Source organism: Diabrotica virgifera, chromosome 4 (assembly GCF_917563875.1).
Source record: "Diabrotica virgifera virgifera chromosome 4, PGI_DIABVI_V3a".
NCBI lineage: Eukaryota > Metazoa > Arthropoda > Insecta > Coleoptera > Chrysomelidae > Diabrotica > Diabrotica virgifera.
This window is the reverse complement of record NC_065446.1, coordinates 45,068,973-45,083,733: the sequence shown is the minus strand read 5'-3', so window position 1 is coordinate 45,083,733 and position 14,761 is coordinate 45,068,973. Positions and strand designations below refer to the sequence as shown.

At 33.0% G+C, this 14,761-nt stretch overlaps 1 protein-coding gene across 1 annotated transcript in view; it reads right to left on the bottom strand.

The window, feature by feature from the left end:
* LOC114327088 (NALCN channel auxiliary factor 2) overlaps nt 1–14,761 on the bottom strand; it is a 131,420-nt gene that overhangs the window by 73,121 nt on the left and 43,538 nt on the right. The window contains exon 2 of the mRNA XM_050649210.1: nt 14,561–14,759. Within this exon, the coding sequence (XP_050505167.1) occupies nt 14,561–14,759 (199 nt within the window). The remainder of the gene's footprint in view (nt 1–14,560; nt 14,760–14,761) is intronic.

The following is a 14,761-nucleotide window of genomic DNA, read 5'->3' as shown; positions in this document are numbered from 1 at the left end:
CATTATTTTTAGTTGTATAAAATTTTGTATTTTACTACAGTATTAGAGTATTTTAAAATTGAAAAACCATAGTTTTAACTATAAAATTCAATTCAATTATCTTATATTTCTTTCTCTGTTAGTTATTTTCCAGGTGTTGTCTGGTCTTCTTCTCTTTCTTTTCTCTTCTGGTTGGTATGCAAGTACTTGTTTCGCTATGTTGCTCTGATCTTTCCTCAAAGTATCGATTTCTCCTTTTTGTCTTGTCTGTAGTAGTTATGTTAGTTTGTTTTGTTAGTTCCCATAGTTATGTATTCGTTATTTTGTTGGGCCAGTATATTTTCGGTTTTTTTCTTAAATATTTGTTTACAAAATAATTGTAGTTTTTACTATTTTGTTTGTTTACCAAATTTTATTTAAAGCATTGGAAGCATGTTGAGTTTTTAATATTCTCATTCATTATTTAGATGGGAAATAAGCCACAATTAAATTGAAAAAAATAATTTTATTAACGTTTAGACGCCTAAATCGGGTGTCGTTGTCAAAATACAAATTACTACTAAACTAAACAAAAATGTTGTTGCTTATTTTCCATTTAATTGTGGCTTATTTCCCATTTAAGTACATAGTTAATTATAAAAATGCCACAAGGGAATAGCTTCAGAACAACTTTAATATTCTCGTCTGTATATCCTTTTTACACCCCACGTTCCTTTCCATGACTAATCCCAAATATGTGAACCTACCTCTTCTCCTTTCTTTGGTACCGTTTATTTTATAGAAGTTAAGTCGGTTTCCCAGCGCCGGTGAGAACAGCTAGACATTTTTAAAAACTGTCTAGCTAAAATAAATTAAATATTATTGTAAAAAAAATAATTTTGTAATAAAATTATTTTTTTTAAATCTATGGTTCGCTTCACCAAACATTTAATTCATAGTCAAATTTAATTTTTTTATAAAAAATTAAGTAATTGTGTGGGTAAAAAAATAAATATGCCATTTTCATTGCCTATTGTTTATCTAATTTGTAAAATTCTTATTAGAATTTTTTAAAACCGTATACAGGGTGAAATTTTTTAAAGCCTGACCTAATTTTTTTCTAGTTTCAATAAATCAGTTGATTGGGTGGTAATAGTGTAACGATTGACCAAAATAAGAGACACATCGATCTTACTGTTCAAAAATTATGACGAATACAAATTTCTGTAGAAATTAATACCTCCCCCTGTATATTATTAAATAATGGGAGCAGACACTTTTAATGGTCATTTGTTATTCCCCATAGAAGCCTACATACGAGGTAGGAGTATGTACAGTTCCTCATGACTCACCCTGTAGATAATAATACTGAAAAGATGTAAAGTTTATTTTTATCGGAGAAAGATTAGGATTTCGAAACGATCATTTAATTTATAATTGACCAGATGCAAATCATCCAGATGCAAAATAATATATATTCATTTTATTTAAATACTATTACAATCTGATTAGCAATGACATCAATGAGTAATTTTGTTCTAACCTAATTGAATTAAAATTGTTTCTAAATCTAAGGTTCTACTCATTAGTTTCCTTTAGGCTCTAATACTTTAACTACACTAAAACTGATATATAGCTTATTTCCGGCACATTACTCTGATTTTCATTATCACTTAATTCACTAACTCAAACGGCATTACTTTGAACCTGGTTAAGTACCTGAAAAGGGTTCACTTTAAGCTTCGGCCTAGCAATCAGTACATCTTTTTAACCTAATTCCAAGTTCTGCTAGTTACTTTTTTATGTGAAGTTTCCAGCAGAGCCTCACTTCGAAGGTCATGCCCAGGTATTTTACTGTGTTATAACTTATATAATTATCTTTCTTATTTGAGACATTGATAGGCACGGATTTGTTGTGACAATTTGATCAATTTTCTTGCAGTACCGTCTCGTATCGGATGTTGGCTACCATCACAGTAATCTTAACTTTGTTGGATGTAGCTCCGCACAATTGTATTGAACTGCACCCTACCACTCCCTTAAATTTCGCAACCAGGAAATCCTCCTACGTCCCACATTTCTCTTTCACAATAATTTTTTCTTGGTATATGATAGTATCACGAGGTTCTTTTCCTGGTTTTTCCTCGTGATTTACTATGGAATCTCTAACGCGGGAATTTTACTGTCACCGTTGCATGTCTTTTTAAAGACAGATCACATGCTATGCATAGGAGTAACCAGGGGGTGGTTTTGCGGGTTATAACCCCCCCCTTTTGGATGTACTTTGAGCTCTATACGCTTAACACCAGTATTATTCCATACCCCCAGAGACCATCAAGTTGATGTAACCCCCCCTTAGAATCATCCTGGTTACACCTCTGATGCTATGAATCTTTTTGTGATGGATATTCTTGAGTTAAAGTTGATTTCATGTAATCGAATTAACTATCTTTCAATAAAGTCGAGGAACGCAACTCATAAATATTGGCAATATCATTTTCTCTTCTACTTTAAAATGTATAATATGTCTGAATTGCCGATATAAATGAGTCAGATTAAATTAAATCATTACAAGAATTTTTTACTAAGCAACAACATTTTCCTTTAATTTATTAATATTTTGTATTTTGACAACGACGTCCAATCTGGACATCGAAACGTTAATAAAATAATTTTTTTTAGTCAAATTGTGGCTTATTTTCAATTTAGAATAGTTAATTATAAAAATGCCACAAATAAATAGCTTCAGAACAACATTTTCATTGGATTATGAGATTTAGCAGGGAGTACTTTTCACCTCTCATTATGTGGCCTAGATATTCCAGTTTTCTCGTTTGTATGGTTTTTATGACTTCTCATTACTTTGCCATCTACAGAAAAGCATCTTGATTTGTTATTCTCTCTATCGATGGTATTTTCCACACTCTTATCTAGCACCACAATTTGATCAAGACAGACTTTAGAATTTTTTCGCAACTTCTTCACGGTTATCTCTCACTGCCATACCTGCTGGGTCATCGACAAAGGTAGCAATTGTACAATTTTAAAGGTTAGGGATATCGCTATTGTACAAATCCATCAATTGCCCTTCAATCTTATCCAATCCAATAATATTTTAGTCTGTAAGGTATACAATACGATCTTGTCTGATTAATCATTGTATAATAATCGATAAAAGCCCTCAAATAAGAAATTCTGTGTATATCTTATGGACAATAACGTAAATACGGCCAATAACGTAAATACGGTCAATAACGTTATTAACCGGTCAATATCGACAAGGTCTGTTGAATTAGTCATTGTCGACAATGGCTGGAATTTAACGTTATTGTCCATAGAAACTGGACATTGATGATAATTTTAAATTCTTGATAACATTTCTATCATTGTCCGGCCAATGTCAACAATGCCCGTTGTTAATCGGTCAATGTTGAAATTTTGACTAAAACCTAGGTTATGTTTATTGCTTGTTTCATTTCTCTTCTCGTGCTGAATTTCCTCGTAGTAAATTTATGTAAACAGTGTTACAAAATGTCGTGGTTCACTATCTTGTCAAAATAAAAATTATTATTTATTTAAAACTTTATTTATTTATCAACATTGGCTATTTGCTTCTGGACACTGTCATTATTGACCGGTTATCGATGAAAACTCTAATTTTAAGCTATTTTTTTACAACATTTGCCAACAGCTAATGTTATTGTCGTTAAAGGCTGGGCATTGTCGCTAATAACCTGGGTAAATGGACATTCACGATAATGTCCGGTCTTTCACGTCAATGTCCAATTTACATAATTGTCCGTAACACATATAAGAAAAAATAAAATGTATACCATTTTTATTCAGTTGCAATGCGAAGGCAAAACAATCTTACTTTTCAATTAGAATACGGAGTGCAGTCCAGTCCCTTTAATCGCGATTTTCAGCTCTTATTGGAGCCTCATCGGAGAGACGTAGGCCTGCTGCTCCATACTCTAAGTGAGCAACACCGAGAGTTTATCCCCCACACCGCAACTGACGTGAATGGATCAGGTGACTAGCGTCATCTGGCAATTGAAAGGTAAGGTAAAGTTTTAGATCCTAATAGCGACATTAATAATATTGAAAAATATTAAAAATGTTACTAAAACATTTTTTTTTAAATTGAAAACTTATTGGTCCATTTCTCTGGTGACATCTCCAAGGCTTCTACAATATGCAAGCCTGCAAGCCAGATGGATGCTGCAGTGAAGACAAAAGGAAAGGAATCCTACACTATGCAATTCACAACCTCCGTCTGCAGCTTGGTAAAGTTCCAACGGAAAATGGACGTAGTTACTCTATAGGAGTAATACTTATATAAAAATAAAAATCTATACCATTTTTATTCAGTTGCAATGCGAAGGCAAACAATCTTATTTTTCACTTAGAATACGGAGCGCAGTCCAGCACTCTGAATCGACGTTTTTCGACTATTATTGGAGTCTCATCGGAGAGACGTAGGCCTGCTGGTCCATACTCTAAGTGACCAACACCGAGATTTTATTCCCCACACCGCAACTGACGTGAATGGATTAGGTGACTAGCGTCATCTGGCAATTGAGAGGTAAAGTTTTCAATCCTAATAGCGACATTAATAATATTGAAAAACATTAAAAATATTATTAAAAGGTATTTAAATTGAAAACTTATTGGTCAATTTTCCTGGTGACACCTCCAAGGCTTCTACAATATGCAAGCCAGATGGATGCTGCAGTGAAGACAAAAGGGAAGGAATTCTACACTATGCAATTCACAACCCCCGTCTGCAGCTTGGTAAAGGGAATTCCTTCCCTTTTGTCTTCACTGCAGCATCCATCTGGCTTGCATATTGTAGCAGCCTTGGAGGTGTCACCAGTGAAGTGGACCAGTTTTCATTTTAAAAATCTTTTAATAATATTTTTAATGTTTTTCAATATTATTAATGTCGCTATTAGGATTGAAAACTTTACCTTACCTTACATATAAGAAAGTCCAAATGATATCGTCTATTCGGGTAAGTTAGGTTGTAAGTTTTTAGATTTTATGTTTTCAAAAAGAAATTTGAAAAAATATTGTTTTTTTTTTAAATTATCTATTAAAATTGTTATTCATCAAAAATGGTCAGTTCATTATTCCTAGTGAAAGTGAATTTGTTTAGTAGTTATATATAAAGATAACCAGAAATCAAATATTTCTATTTTAATATCTCAATAATGCTTTTCAAATGAAATCAAGCGTTCCATAGTAATCGTAGTGTTAAAATATATAGCACCTAAATGCCAAACAGCTGCTCCACTTCTGGCAACGGCATGAAGATCAATCAATAATTCAGAAACTACATGAAATCTCTACGGGCCCCAAGTCGGTTTCCATCCGTTAGAAACGTACGTCTCTTCTCAAATTTGATATCTGAGCTGGAATCTTATTTTTCGGTGTCAATTTTGTTCGGTTGCATAGGAAAAACGAAAAGTTTGGGGAAATAAAGGAATGTTTGAAGACTCACATATAATTCAACATCGAAACTCTATTTTTAAAAGTCAGAAAGTTACTTTTGCGATGCACAGTTTTTCCTTCGGTTGTATTGAATTATAATGTGAGGTTTCATGTGCATAATTTTCTCAAATTTTCAAATTTCAAATTTATTATTCCCTGAATCCTCTATTGTTTAACCTGATCATGAATGAAATAAAAAAGTAAGAGCTAAAAAGTATTAGTCCAGAGAAATAAGATTTTTCTCGTGACACATCCCCCTCCAGGCCGAAACCAAATTTTTTGAGTAGTATGGACATCTATATTATTAACCTATATGTTTCCTGCAGCCGATTTTGATGATATACATAGTTATAAACAAATGAAGATCAAAAAACGCTAAATTTTCGCTTTTTTCGTCTATTACCAAAAAGTTAAGCACTTTAAACAAATTTGAGTGTAGGAAACTCATAAATCGTATAAAAAACTTCAATATAGCGTTCGATGAATATGTCCATCCTTATTGGTTGCTTAGAAAATTGCAAAATAAATCATAAATTTTGAGTTTTTAAAAATATTCATAACTAATGTAAAAATTAACTTAGAACCTTCTTATTACACAAAATGCTGATACTTCTTGTACTTAAATTATATTTTAAATTTCAAAGCAATTGGTCAAATAGTTTAAAAGTTATTTAATTTGTTTATCCCAAATTCATTTTTTTTGCAACACTACAAGTCAGAAAATTATGAGGCTACAATCATACTTCGGACAGTTTATGAAAGAAGAACATTTATACTATTACCATTATTAAAAATAAATGACAAAAAGTAATTTTAAACAGTATAAAATTATTTTGAAAAAACATGTCGATTTTTTGCTTACTTATAAACAATTAGAATAACTTTTTAACCGTTACCTGTAGAAAAATTATTTTTTCATATTTAGAAAGACTGAATTTTTATACACATTTAGAAAGAAAAACAACTGTCCTAGGACAATTAGGGACAAAGTTAGCCCCCCCATTTATTTAATTCACATGTTTTTGCAAAATAATTTTGCAATATTTATAATTATTTTTTGTAATTTTTTTTAATTAAATTAATACTGTAAATTTCCTTCTTCCATAAACTATCCAAAGTATTACTGTAGCTTCATCAATTTCTGACTTACAGTGTTGCAAAAAAAATAAATTTGGGATAAACAAATTAAATAACTTTTAAACTATTTAACCAATTTTTTCGAAATTTAGGGTATGAATTAAGCACCATAAGTCTCAGCATTCCGTGTAATAAGTAGGTTCTAAGTTAATTTTTACATAAGTTATAAATATTTATAAAAACTCAAAATTTATGATTTATTTTGCAATTTTCTAAGCAACCAATAAGGATAGATATATTCAGCAAACGCCATATTGAAGTTTTTTATACCTTTTGTGAGTTTCTTACTCTCAGATTTGTTTAAAATGACTATTTTCTTAGTAATAGACGAAAAAAGCGAAAATTTACCGTTTTTTGATCTTCATTTGTTTATAACTATGTATATCATCAAAATCGGCTACAGGAAATATATAGGTTATTACTATAGATGTCCATATTACTCAAAAAATTTAGTTTCGGCCTGGAGGGGGTTGTGTCACCAACAGGCTATTTTTTCCTTATTTCTCTGAACTATATACCAAATGGGAGAAAAACAACTTAAAATAATCTGCTATTCAGACGAATGCAGTGAAGATGATTTACAACGTATGCTGCACTGCTAAACGCTAAAAAATTAATATATGCTACTTTTGTAGCATATATTATGATGTTATAACAGATTCGCATATTTTAAAATGTAAATTAGATCTGGAGGGTCAGATAATAGAATAAGTATGTATATACACCGTTCTTAGGCGTCAATGCCCTTCGGTAGCTCCTCTATAGGCCGATCAGACGCCAGTTTATTGCAGACCAAGCCGTAGACTCTATTGAGTTTTATACTACGGCGTTGGCCTTTTATTAATTTCATGACCTAGCTGAGGCTCGAACCAGCGATCGCAAATTGCAAATCCACTAAACTTGTCGATCGACTGCGCCTCAGCTAACTGGACCGTCTAGATCGACTAATAGAATAAGTCATAGAGTTTAAACAGGTATCTAGGCATCACACTATCTAGATACGGAAAGCTCGAAACAGAAGTGGAAGATCAAGTGAATAAACAGAGCCGTAGATTGTCTGAATAAGACAATATGAAGTGATAAAAATATCGGAAAAGATAGGAAAATCAGAATTTACAAAACAGTCATCAGACTAGTAATGTCATAAGTTGCAGAAACACGACCTGATACCGAGACGACAAAAAGAATGCTAGAAACAGCAGAGATGAAAACCCTTCGAAGAATCGATGGTAAGACACTGTGTGATAGAGCTAGAAGTGCAGATATATGACGGAGGTGCAAGGTGGACAACGCTAACAACTGAGTAAAAAACAGAAGAGTAGAATGGAACGACCACATAAGCCGAAAGATAACAAATAGAGTAGTAAGGACGGCGAGAGACGGTTCCCCAAAAGGAAGACGATCAGTGGGAAGACCACGAAAACTATGGAATGACAACTTACTGGAGGCACATTGAAAAAACAGGTAGTCATGTCTATATAAAAACAAGAAGACGAATAAGAAGACATTTATTATGGCATACAACCATGGGGGTGTGCCAGCGAAAGTAATTCACGAACAATTCAACGTTTCCAGAACAAGGTACTAAGGAACATCGTAGATGCCCCTTGGTACATTAGAAACAGCAACATCTACAAAAGATCTGGGGATCGACACCGTTAAACAGACTATCTCTAAACTTGCCCGGAATCATGAAGACAGGCTATATCGTCACGTGACTGTTGAGGCACTCCAGCTGCTTGACAAGACGAACTAGACCAGACGACTTAATAGAACTAAATCATATGAGCTAGTATATTGCATATGGTGCTGATATAAGCTAAAGAAATACTGCTGGTTAAGACTTTAGCTTATAGGCCTGGATCCCGCGTACAAAAACAAGTTGATTAATAGCAAGCTGAAAATTTGTTAATAGAACGGTGTCTTGTCGGATAAATTTTGGTGTACGGGAACACTGGAAAACAAGTTTTAATTGTGGAACAGGTCACAAGTTTAGAACATCCGAACGTCAGATTTGGAGTTCTCCAAATTCATACAGGTTGAATATTCACATTTTTAAGATACTCAGCTAAAATTTAAATTTTAAAAGCAGCCTACTGCGACTCCGCAACCAGGGTAAATTTTCGATATTTTGCTTCGCAGTATAGAGATATCGATAAAAGTTATTTGAAAAAGTTGTTCCAAATATTATTCTTACTCCAAAATTTTATGACAAAATTCGCACTTTTAGTTTTTTCATTATTTATAGTCAGGGCCCTAAAAGTTTGCCCTAAAAATTGGGTGGCTCGAGATGCATCTCGGGACATCTGAAATGAATTTTAGGGCCCTGACTACAAATACTGAGAAAACAGTGTGAATTTTGCCATACAATTTGGTATGTGGGATTAGAATAAGATTTTTAAGTACTTTTTCAAATAACTTTTTACGATATCTCTAACGCGAAGCAAAATATCGAAAATTTACCATAGCATTAGGCTGCGTTCAAAATTTACATTTCAGCTGAGTATCTTAAAAATGTGAACATTCAACCTGTATGACTATGCAAAACTTCAAATCTGTATTTATTTTGATAGCCAAAATATAGGGCTGTCGTCATTTTAAATTCGACACACGGTATATAATATGTCATTTCCTTTTGTAAATAATCTTGTTGTTGAACCAAAAAAGGATATATCGTTCTTAGATAAAAATTGAATTTCTCTAATTTGCCTTTTCTTCTAAACAACTTTTTCCATTAATGTTACAATTTCTCCTGCTGTACTACTTCTCCTGACTAATGTACCAATTGATGAAATATGTTCAGGAGATCGCTCATGTTGAATAACTGTACTATTGATATTTTTCCAGTCATTATACCCATCAAAAGTTAGAAGAACAACAATTTTTGTGGAAATCAGTTTACAAACGTAACAATAAACACGGCTACATTAGCTTTCATTTTATAAAAAATCGCAAATATCGGGTTTTATTATTATCCAGTTATGTAACAAATTCACTAATTTTATAAATATATTAATTCGGTCGATTATTTATAAAATATCCTTGAAATTTCATATTTAAATGTTTTGGCCAATCCCCTATATCGCTAGAAAAAGATATATTGACATTGTCATTTTCTATAGGAGATGAGGGAGATGTACTTGTGACGGGCAAAGTCGCTTAAAAATCAACAGTGAAGTCATCATTTATCATTTCCTGTTTGTAAAATGAAAGAATTTTGAAAATTTATTTTGTTATTTCAATAAAAATTTTTTGTGTGTTCTTCCCGGGCCCCATTAAAATGCGGGCCCGAGGCAGGTGCCTCACGGGTCTAGTGGTAAAATGGGCCCTGAGCATTTAGGGTGGCAGTGAATAAAATTACGATATCTATTGTGGTAACCAACATTTTGAAAGGACATGGTACATGAAGAATAATAATCAGATAATATGAATAAACACACAAGGTTTAGATATCTGGGAATAGATATAACCAGTAGATACGGAGATGTTGAAGAGGAAGTACGACAACAAAGCTTAAAAGCAATTAAAGCGGTGAGATCTCTTAATGACACAATCTGGAAGAACAAACACCTAAGACAAGACACAAAAGCAAGAATCTATAAAGCAGCAATTAGACCTATATTGATAGACCGGGCAGTATCGTCCCCCCCCCGCTAGCGCAATTATTCCGATTCGATTTTTTTGCACAAACTTACTCAATAAGAGGTCTTTATAACATATCCACAGGGTGCCGGGCGGTGCCGTGGTCGAAAAATTTTTTAAACAATTTTTTTTAAACAAATTCACAAAAATAATTTTTTTATTTCCAACAATTTTTTTAGATAATTTGGGTTATTCTGAGCAACAAAGGTCTCCTGTCATTTTTCTCTAAAATTGACTGTTGTCGAGTTATACGCGATTTAAAATTTGAAAAATGCAAAAATAGCCATTTTCAAGGCTTCATAACTCGATTAAAAATGATTATTATGAAATTCAAAAAGTGACAAAATCAAGATTCAAATACCTTCTTCAACGTCCTGAAGAGATTTTTGTCACTATTTTATTACAAAGCTGTTATTTATAGTTATTAACAATTAGCGGTATAGTCCAACTGTCTCGTCGCCCCCGTTAGCGGAACTATTTCGATTCGATTTTTTTGCACAAACTTACTCAAAAAGAGGTCTTTATAACATATCCACAGGGTGCCGGGCGGTGCCGTGGTCGAAAAATTTTTTAAACAATTTTTTTTAAACAAATTCACAAAAATAATTTTTTCATTTCCCACAATTTTTTTTTAGATAATTTGGATCATTGTGAGTAAAAAAGGTCTTTGGTCATTTTTCTCTAAACTTGACTGTTGTCGAGTTATACGCGATTAAAATTTGAAAAATGCGAAAATGGCCATTTTCAAGGCTTCATAACTCGATTAAAAATTATTATTATGAAATTAAAAAAGTGACAAGATCAAGATTCAAATATCTTCTTCAACGTCTTGAAGAGATTTTTGGCATTATTTTATTACAAAGCTGTTATTTTTAGTTATTAACAATTAGCGGCATAGTCCAACTGTATCGTCGCTCCCGTTAGCGGAACTATTTCGATTAGATTTTTTTGCACAAACTTACTCAAAAATAGGTCCTTATAACATATCCAAAGTGCCGGCCGGTGGTCGAAAAATTGTTTAAACAATTTTTTTAAACAAATAATTTTTTCATTTCCAACAATTTTTTTTAGATAATTTGGGTCATTCTGAGCAAAAAAGTTCTCTTGTAGTTTTCGTCTCAAATTGATTGTTGTCGAGTTATACGCGATTTAAAATTTGAAAAATGCGAAAATGGCTATTTTCAAGGGTTAGTAACTTGATTAAAAATTATTATTAAGAGAGTCAGAAAGTGACCACATCAAAGTTTAAAACTTTGTTTCGTTTATTTATTTTTTTTTGCAAATGTTATTCAATTTTTCATCAACTATCGCCAAGTTAAATGCATAATATTTTATAATAGAATCAATCACGGCAATTATTCTAATTCATCCGCTTCAACAATTAAACATAATAGTATAGTATAGTTGATCCAAAAGATGGCATAACCCAGACATCCAAAGTGAAAGTTATCCTTCAACACCAAATTGTTCTATATGGTCCACAAAATGTCCAGAAAAAAGTCACACCATTTTGAGCGTCGGGTTTGGGGGGGGGAGAGGGGGGAGAAATCGGTAAATTCGTAGTTTATTAAGTTTTTCGCCAATATTTCTAAAACTGTGCGGTTTAGCATGAACAACCCTCTATACAAAATTGTTCTACATTAAATTTGAAATAAAAAAGGTCCTATGTATAATCTTTCTAAAATGAATGGTTCCAAAGTTACGGAGGTAGTATAGTATAACTGGTCCAAAAAAAAGGCCTAACCCAAACATTTAAAGTAAAAGTTTTCCCCCAACACCAAAATGTTCTATATGGTCCACATATTGTTCAGTAAAAAGTTACACCATTTTGAGCGTCCAGTTTGAGAGGGAGATGGGAGAGAAATAGGTAAATTAGTAGTTTTTGTAAGTTTTTCGTCAATATTTCTAAAACTATGCTTTAGCGTGAACAATGTTATATACAGAAATGATCTACATGCAATTTAAAACAAAAAATGTTTTATACATAATTGTTATAAAATCAACGGTTCCAGACTTACGGAGGGTGAAAAGTCGAGGTTTTCGATACTTTTTATATTTTTTGGGCAATATTTATGATATAACTATACCAAAAACCCAGACATCCAAAGTGAAAGTTATTCTCCAACACCAAATTGTTTTATATGGTCCACATAATGTTCAGGAAAAAGTCACACCATTTTGAGCGTCGGGTTTGGGGGGGAGAGGGGGGAGAACTCGGTAAATATAAAATGTATCGAAAACCTCCACTTATACCCTCCGTAACTCTGGAACCGTTGACTTTATGACAATTATGTATAGAACCTTTTTTGTTTTAAATTTTATGCAGAACATTTTTCTATAGAACATTCCTTACGCTAAAGCATAGTTTTAGAAATATTGACGAAAAACCTAAAAAGACTACTAATTTACCGATTTCTCCGCCATCTCCCCCCAAAATCGGACGCTCAAAATGGTGTAACTTTTTACTGAACAATATGTGGACCATATAGAACAATTTGGTGTTGAAGGAAAACTTTTACTTTGGATGTCTGGGTTAGGCCTTTTGTTGGACCAATTATACTATACTACCTCCGTAACTTTGGAACCGTTCATTTTAGAAGGGTTATGCATAGGACCTTTTTTATTTCAAATTTAATGTAGAACAATTTTATGTAGAGGGTTGTTCATGCTAAACCGCTTAGTTTTAGAAATATTGACGAAAAACATAAAAAACTACGAATTTGCAGATTTCTCTCCCCTCTGCCCCCCAAACCCGACGCTCAAATTGGTGTGACTTTTTTCTGAACATTATGTGGACCATATAAAACAATTTGGTGGTGGAGGATAACTTTCACTTTGGATGTCTGGGTTTGGGTCTAACTATACCATACTATAACATAATTTTAATAACAAATAGGTAAATGAAACATTTTTTAACAAATAAAATAGTCATATTATTCGAGTTATTAAGCCTTAAAAATGGCCAGTTTTGCATTTTTCAAATTTTTAATCGCGTATAACTCGACAACAGTCAATTTTAGAGAAAAATGATAAGAGACCTTTTTTGCTCAGAATGACCCAAATTATCTAAAAAAAATTGTTGGAAATAAAAAAATTATTTTTGTGAATTTGTTTAAAAAAATTGTTTAAAAAATTTTTCGACCACGGCACCGCCCGGCACCCTATGGATATGTTATAAGGACCTCTTTTTGAGTAAGTTTGTGCCAAAAAATTTAATCGAAATAGTTCCGTTAACGGGGGCGACGATACAGTTGGACTATAGCGCTAATTGTTAATAACTAAAAATAACAGCTTTGTAATAAATTAATGACAAAACCCTCTTCAGAATGCTGAAGAAGGTATTTGAATCTTGATTTTGCCACTTCTTGAATTTCATAATAATCGTTTTTGATCGAGTTATGAAGCCTTAAAAATGGCCATTTTCGCATTTTTCCAATTTTTAATCGCGTATAACTCGACAACAGTCAATTTTGGAGAAAAATGACAAGAGACCTTTTTTGCTCACGATGACCCAAGTTATCTAAAAAAGAATTTTTGGAAATAAAAAAATTATTTTTGTGAATTTGTTTAAAAAAAATTGTTTAAAAAATTTTTCGACCACGGCACCTCCCGGCCCCCTGTGGATAAGTTATAAGCACCTCTATTTGAGTAATTTTGTGCAAAAAAATCGAATCGGAATAATTGCGCTAGCGGGGGCGACGATACTGCCCGGTCTATGACATAGACGGCGGAGACAAGACCTGACACATCTAAAACGAGACGACTACTAGAAACAACAGAGATGAAAATACTCCGACGAATATCAGGGAAAAGTCTGTTGGATAGGGTGAGAATCGAAAACATACGAAGATCATGCAATGTAGAAGACATAAATGGATGGGTGACAAAACGGAAACAGGAGTGGAACGAACACATTAGTAGAATGGCATAGGATAGGATAGTACGAATAGCACAAGATAAGTCACCAAATGGACGAATAAGTATTGGCAGACCAAGAAAAAGATGGTGCGATAACTTAAACAATTTAGGAGGCTAATATTGAAGAAGAAACAGGCTTTAAAGCCTACATACAAGAAGAAAGAAGAAGAAGAATAATAATAAACACATATAATACAATATAGACTCACAATAAACACTAAATATGAGAAAATGCTGGTTGGAAATAATTAAAATTTAATGTAAATCAAGATGTTTTCTAAATTACCAAAACCATTTTATATTATTTGTACCATACTTTGTGATTCGTATATCTCTATTCACTTAATTTTTGTCTAAATCTTAAGATTTGAACAACCTTTTTCGAAAAACATTAAGTGGATAAAATACATACCAAGGCAGAGAAATGTCGGTTCCCCGGCGTATTGAGGTGTCGGATGGGCCGCCTCTCCAGGAGACACAGTTTGATCCGGCAGCAGGTACGGACACTGTTGTTCGACATCTTGACACACGCGTAGGCACGGTCGTAATCGTTCGCCAGAACGTGTGTAATGAGGCACCAGAGAACTGCACACCCATCGCCGGTATGCTTCCT